Below are 7091 nucleotides of genomic sequence, written 5' to 3' on the forward strand. Positions count from 1 at the left end.
CCTTTTCTTGGTTAAATTCAACACCCTGCTATGAGCATAAAATATCTATGGCCTGGATATTTAATACATTTTCATAATGATGAAACCTCATCGAATGAATGTACTGGTACACATTGTCCGGCGCAGTGTAATCAGCCCAACAAAGCAACAGAAGGAGCTTTAATCAGAAGTTAATGACCTCCTTCTCCTCCTCCCTCCCTCCTCCCTCATGCAGAGAGCAACAGGTCTAAATCCTGACTGTGCACGGACATTTAAAGCTTGTGCTGGTTGATAACCAGGGCCTGAATAATCTACTGAAATCTTATTTAGAGCATTTTTTTTGCTGAATTTGTATAAACTGGAGCAATGATATTTCGCACAGCAGTGGAGCATGCTAAAAAGCATCCTGGGGTAGGTTTACTTTATCAATTTCTGTTCTATCTTTTCTATTCTATTTCTTGTTTTAGCACTTTAAAGGCAGTGACAGAGACCTCTTACCATTTTCAGCTTTGTTTTTGAACGTACCTCAAGTGAGATCTACTTGAAGCACAAGTTGATTTACTTTTCATCAAAACTTCACAGAATTCTGAATATTTAACTGATTGACTCAATCGCTGCCTAAGTTCCTGCTTCAGTAAATTAAACACAGAAGAGGCTAAACTTGATGATTGCATGTTTGAAGAGCTTTCCAGTTGAATGGGTTCAAGCAGGACACTTAATCAGAAGTCTAATTTTGCCTTATCTAATCGTACTCTGGTTCATTAGGTTAAGTTGCTCCTGTGGCTCTTGTGAAGCCAGCCAAACTGACACAGGCATGACACTCAAAACTACATTTGTGGGGGCACTGGTGGCGCAGTGCTTAGTGCGTGCGCCCCATGTATGGAGGCTGTCGTCTCAAGCGGGCAACCCAGGTTCACATCCCACCTGTGGCCTCCTTCCTGCATGTTGTTCCCCACTCTCTCTCCCTAATTTCCAACTCTATCCACTGTCCTGTCTCTCCATTAAAAGCACAAAAGTAAAATCTTGAAGAAAAAAAAAATACATTTGTGACTTTTAAATCTAAATTGACAAAATCTAAGCATTTAGGAGATGAGTAGTTGGACTGAAATAAATGTGAAAATGAGAGTTATTCCCACTGGGGGAAAGGGATTATTTATGCTTTCAACCAGCCCTGCTGTCAGAGAATGGAATGACTGAGTTTTAACTTCTCGTCACCGGCCTCCCGGGAGATAGAGAGTGAGAGAGAAAAGCTGCAGGGTGGAAATCCCTGTGAGACTCAACCAGAGTTCCTTGATTTGGTCCATCATCCTGACAGACAGACAGACAGGCTGAGAGACAGACCGAGTGAGGGAGACAGACGCTGCAGGGAGCAAATCCCTGTGAGACTCAACAAACTTCCCTGATCAAGCTATACGAGTCAGACAGACAGATAGAGAGAGAGACAGACAGGCTGTTTGAGAGAGTTGGAAAGTTTAAGAGTCAAAGAGAGAAAGAGGGAATGTTCAGCCAGACAAATAAAAAGTTAGTGCGACATTAAGAGAGGTAAGTTAGACAGGCAGATAGACAGGGTTCTACAAAGCCAGAGAACCAGAAGGTCAGACAGACAGAAGGTCAGGCAGGTGGTTGCACATTGAAACAGAGAGATACATAGATGAAGTGGGCATTAGACATACACAGGAACAAATTAAACTTTCAGGCACTTTACATTTTGCTCGATGATAACACAATGTATTGTAACTTAAGGAACAGGAATCATTTCATTGTCTTCAGATGGGATAGTTGATGGATGGCAACTCTCATAACACTTAATACTAAGTCAAATCTTCAGCAGGTGGTAAGTGTGTGATTTTATAATATCAATAATCTTAATATTTCAATTAACAAGATCTAATGTGTTAATTTTGTAACATGTACAGAGTCAGGCGAGTTGTTGTCCTCTTCTTCCAGTGATTTTTCTAAGTTCAGTTGCAGGCTGTGGCCTGATTTGATGCAGGGATTTTCTTCCTGCCGAAATTAATACATCAACAAACACTGTTACCAAATGTAATTTTTTTAAAGGTTTATTTTTGGCCCTTTTATGCCTTTATTTAGAGACAGGACAGTGGACAGAGTCAGAAATCGGGGAGAGAGAGTGGGGTATAACATTCAGGGTTCAGGTGAGCCCCAGGGTCGGATACGAACCCAGGCCGCCTGCTTGGAGGACTACAACATGGGGCACACACACTAACCACCAGACTACAGTCACCCCTATATGTTATTTACTGCTAAAGCTTCTGTCGGACAACTTCTTTCATACTTTATGTCAGAATTTGAAGACTTGAGAGGTCCTATATTTAGGAATGGAGTCACAGCTGTCTGCTCTTTCTGATACAGCAGGCTTCAATCAGTCGAGCAATGTCAATCAATCAGAGAGTAGCGTTGCTGCTGACAGCTTGAACTTCTCTTCTTCCATAAATGATATCTTTATGGAAAAAAAACCCCACCATTATAGAATCACACTGTCAGCCACTATCAGAGGATGAATAAGTGTTGTCTCAGAGTCTTATCATGACAGACACAGATTTTTTAAATATGATTTATGAAGCGGTAAAAACATGGTAAAAACACAGTATCACATGTTGCATTATGACATTACTAATCAGCAAGAAATTTATTCTTTTGATTTTGTCTCTCTGCATATCCAGCTCATCCCCCAGTTCTTCTTCATCTGTTTGGGAATGGGTGGGGCAAGTCTGTATCTCATCCGTTTGGCAAAAGGACCCCATGTCACGTAAGAACCTTTCACATTTCCCTTTGACCTCTGGTGATATTAAACAAAGATGATATGTGAGATTTAGACCAGTTTCAGGAACTGCTTTCTGTCTTGAAAACAAAACCTGGTGGTTGATGTACATATCTGTATTTCATCAATATAAATAAGTTCACTTTCATTATAATGCAGATAGTTAGCTTGTTGTCAGGTGTGCATTATCAGGTGGAGAAATCTGTGACATCTGAGTCTACAGGTTCAAAACAAGAAATCAATCATTGGTGACAAGATGGAGTGCAACACCATCAATATATAATTAAACTCAGACTCTAATGTTTTTAGAATTTCATCCTCAAAAGCCAATTTTCTAACTTTTTAACAAGGTATGTGTGGGCAGATGTAAACTATTCACACTCTAATGAAGCAAGCATCAGATTTATGATTGTTACTCTCCTCCTGCTGCTATCAAACTGTTGATAAATCCTTAATGATTCTGCAAGACGAGCAGAAACTGCTTCTTAAGCACACACATACTGTCTTGTTTCTTTTACAGGTCTTTCACCATTTTTTTGCAGAAGTGATTATTTACATGCCTGGTGATATTATTATAAAGAGTGTACTGCTGGTGGCTCAGCAGGTTTTAAAAAAAAAAAACACTGCAGAAACTTTCCCTCAACTTGTGTTTGCTTTGGTTGTAGTTTTCTTTTTTTATCGTGGGGAATCTATGAAAGAAGGTTTTGTAATGAAGGAGCTCTCAGGCGTATCAGGTCACATGTGAAAGTGCTGGATCTGCTTTGTTCATCTGCAACAGATCCCCAAAGAATACAGACTCTCTGTTTGTTTCTGTTTTGTGTTTAGCTGGAACAAAACCAACAACCCCGAGCCATGGAATAAACTAGATCCTACATACCAGTACAAGGTACCAATATATAGCTGTCAAAGTTGAAAAACATTGGTTCACATTCTGACTCTGATTCATTTGATTGAAACGGCTCACATATTTGATTAAATACAAAAATGATCCTGTTGCTCAAACACATCAAGCATCTACTCACTTTGGTTTTCTTCTCTTTCATCCCCAGTTTGTGGCCATCACTACAGACTACCCAAACCTGAAGAAGGAGGGACCTGATTTCTGAGTTTCTCACTGGCATCCTAACATTAAAAAAACCTGATCTAGGGTCAGATTCATAAACCTATCCTCCTCCTCCGCCTCCTCCTCACCCAAGTCTCTTAATGCTTTCACTTCAGGTGGAAGGTGAGAGGGATACGAGAGCAGGATCTGTTTCTCTGTGCCTGTGTTGTGTTTGCAAAGAAGCTGAAGATCTTGTAAATGTGACCAGCATCGTCACTTGTCAATATTTAAAATGTGTATCTGGACATACTGACATGAATGCAGGAGATATGTAAAAGCATGTGCTCCTCATATGAATAAACTATTTCTAGTCTGAGTCATTTGCAAAGTCATGCATCGGAAAATCATTTACCGTAATCATTTTTAATACATATAAGGTATGCTTTACATGACATAAAGCAGTTTACTACAATTCTTTAGGGGTATTATTTTGAAGTTATCTCAAAATGTTCACTGAATTCTGCAAATAAGAGACACGAATCTGCTGATTTCAACACTGTGCAGAAATACATTGAGTTAGAGACTGACAGATTACATATGAAAAATATCAATTGCCTGTATTTGTCAGGCATTCCAAATAACAGCATGAGTCAGCATAAATGCAAATATAGGCTACATGATTTGTTAAAAAAGTAGCTGACTATTTTATTGTGCTTATTAAGAATTTTTGTTTCATCTCTTAATCCCATCTTTTTGATTATATCGCTTTAGATCAGTCACTCAATTCATCAGACACTGTATACGCCATAAATAAAGACATAGATGAATAATATGTCTGATTCATGTTCTGATGGGAGAGTGTTTTATGTCAGTGTGCGCTATCAAACACATGCAGACAGACAGGCTTTATCTTAAACACCTGCACAGAAGATACAGATCTTTTTCCACAAACTAAGATAAAAATACAGTACAATCAGTTACTGCCATGGAACAGATCCATCTACTGTGTGTGTGTGTGTGTGTGTGTGTGTGTGCGCGCGCGCGCGTGCGTTTACATGCATGTGTGTTGCTGTTTGTCTGTATGCACCAGGGTGTGCAGCAGCCCTAAGTCTTTGATCAGCTACAAAAGTGGCAGGATGCTGAGCAGTCCCCCAGCATGATATTAATGTGTGACAGCAGAGCAGCACAACATGTAGACACACACACACACACACACACACACACACACACACACACACACACACACACACACACACACACACACTCACAAATCCAGAAACCATCTCTCCATACTGCAAACACAAACATATACACTGATGACAGCTTAGACTCAAACACAGATTTCTATTCTTGTTTAGTTGTTTTAGTGATTATTCCAGATGACACTAATGGTGCTGAAGTACCACAGATAAACTGTGAGGAGAGTAATTATAAAGGTAGATATATTCATTTAGACTCTAAAAACTACAGTATCTGTTAATCCTTACATGACAGATGAGATGACATGTATTTCCTTTTTCTAAGACTCTGAGCCTTTTCATTCAAATATTGTTTTACAGAGTTATCCCTCCTTACGTTTTTCTCTTGATCACTTTTTCTAAGTACAATTTAAAAAGTAAAAAACATACATGAAAGCAAATAGTTTTCTTCTTACAAGATCCTTGCTTTGCTAACTGACATAACATTTATTTTTATCTTGTTTTAAACCATCAAACTTTCCTTTTGGTGCCACACTCTGAGCTCATATTTATTTCCTCCAATTCAATACAAAAAAGAGAGATAAAAGAAGAACTATAACTTTAAAAATCATCCTTTTTTATTTTTACATCTCACAGTTGTTGGAATTATAAAACGAGAACGATGGAACATGGGTGATCATGTGGTTACCTAAAGCCTGAAAAGACAGACAGACCATCACAGTGTGTCAGAGCTTTGTCAGGTCATGAGAAACAGACACAGAGATTAAACAGATTTGGCATCGTTTGTGTTGTGATGCTGCATGTGTGTGTCTTTGTTTTGCTTGTGTGTTTTCTGACGACAGAGCAGAGAGCTTCCCTGACCTCTGACCTGTGATTCCGGTGGCCGGTCTCTGTGGAGGGGACACATTCCTCTGGCAGAAACTGAAGCAATAATCTTCCACCCCACAGATTGAACAGACTGAAGCACTAAGCTGGACAAAAGCGGGCTATCATAAAATACAAAAGTCCATTCAGTCCCTAATTGAATCATTTTTAAGAGCTGCAGCTACAATAACACTCCATTCTGCAAAGCTTGTCTACTGCAACTGTAAGAAAAAACAACAACTCCAACCGACATACATTCAAGTAAAATAACACCAAAGGACATCATTTCAGTCTGAAGAAGACAATGAGTCAGCCAGCTCTCTTTTTTTTCCTTTTCTATCACTGTGGTATCACAGAGATGTGACTGCAATAACTTGAGTGCCAGTAGAGGACAGGAAGTGTTTAAATAAACATAAATGAAAGTTCTGAAGGCTTTGGGAGGCAGTGAAGGACTCTTGTGTTACATAACGCTCTCATCTTCTTATGTATACTACAAACTGTGTCCATGTTTACTAGCATTATGTAATACTGAGAGAGCGCCCCAAAGTTAAAGGCTTTATATGTGATTTTTCACACTTAACTGTAATATAAATCAAGTATATCCTCTGAAAATAACTCTGTGAGTCATGACTGTCTACAATGGGTGTAACACCCGAGTCCCACTGTCTGTGATGTTTTCAGAGTTTTCAGAGTTCTATCTTCAGTTTGTTTACATCGCCAGGACGGCCGGCTGACTCCTCCCCTCATGTATAAAAGTTGTTTAATTGAGGAACTAGAGAAAAGAAGAATAACATACTGTACTCACTGCTTAACTGTGTTTCTAGATCACACTCATTTCAGGTAAATTCACATGCAGTGTGAAGATACAAGCGTAATAAAGATCGCTAGCATTAGCATGCTAACACAACAATGCAGCGCACATATAAAGCCTTTAAATATGGCATTGAAAGACGTTACAACTTCTGCAAACTGGTGGTCTTACTTCCAACATCCTCCCTGATTCTGCTTATTTACAAGTATAAAAAGCGTATTCGTTTATTCACATAGAAAACAAATAGCTGCTGCCCAGTGAGGTGAGATTTCTATGTGAGATAAATCAATGCTTACTATCAATGAGAACATTAAATGGTTACACAAGGTGTGAGGCCCCGCCCCGACAATCTTCCAGTCAAATCTCTGACATCAGCTGGATCAACAGTGAGAGGAAATCATAAAAAGGAAATAC

The 7091-nt window shown here is 39.2% G+C and overlaps 1 protein-coding gene across 2 annotated transcripts; it reads left to right on the forward strand.

The window, feature by feature from the left end:
* Positions 1-215: 215 nt before the first annotated feature.
* On the forward strand, positions 216-4179 carry ndufa4l2a (NDUFA4 mitochondrial complex associated like 2a). Of its 2 annotated transcripts, none has more exons than XM_020638184.3 (4): positions 216-390; positions 2664-2749; positions 3587-3647; positions 3811-4179. In XM_020638184.3, exons 1-4 carry the CDS (start codon positions 346-348, stop codon positions 3865-3867), a joined length of 249 nt encoding a protein of 82 aa, XP_020493840.2. In that variant the 5' UTR covers positions 216-345; the 3' UTR covers positions 3868-4179. The 2 variants fall into 2 exon arrangements, with proteins under 2 accessions (XP_020493840.2, XP_065817820.1); XM_065961748.1 differs by lacking the exon at positions 216-390 and adding an exon at positions 1156-1813.
* Positions 4180-7091: the final 2912 nt, after the last annotated feature.

Source organism: Labrus bergylta, chromosome 12 (assembly GCF_963930695.1).
Source record: "Labrus bergylta chromosome 12, fLabBer1.1, whole genome shotgun sequence".
Taxonomy (NCBI): Eukaryota; Metazoa; Chordata; class Actinopteri; order Labriformes; family Labridae; genus Labrus; species Labrus bergylta.

Bases quoted from the DNA above. Each gene is read 5' to 3' on its own strand.
- ndufa4l2a (XM_065961748.1), top strand. From the start codon at position 1,766: ATGGCAACTCTCATAACACTTAATACTAAGTCAAATCTTCAGCAGGTG. The intron at 1,814-2,663 runs GTAAGTGTGTGA...CTGCATATCCAG, and splicing joins AGTCAAATCTTCAGCAGGTG to CTCATCCCCCAGTTCTTCTT. The intron at 3,648-3,810 runs GTACCAATATAT...TTTCATCCCCAG, and splicing joins ATCCTACATACCAGTACAAG to TTTGTGGCCATCACTACAGA.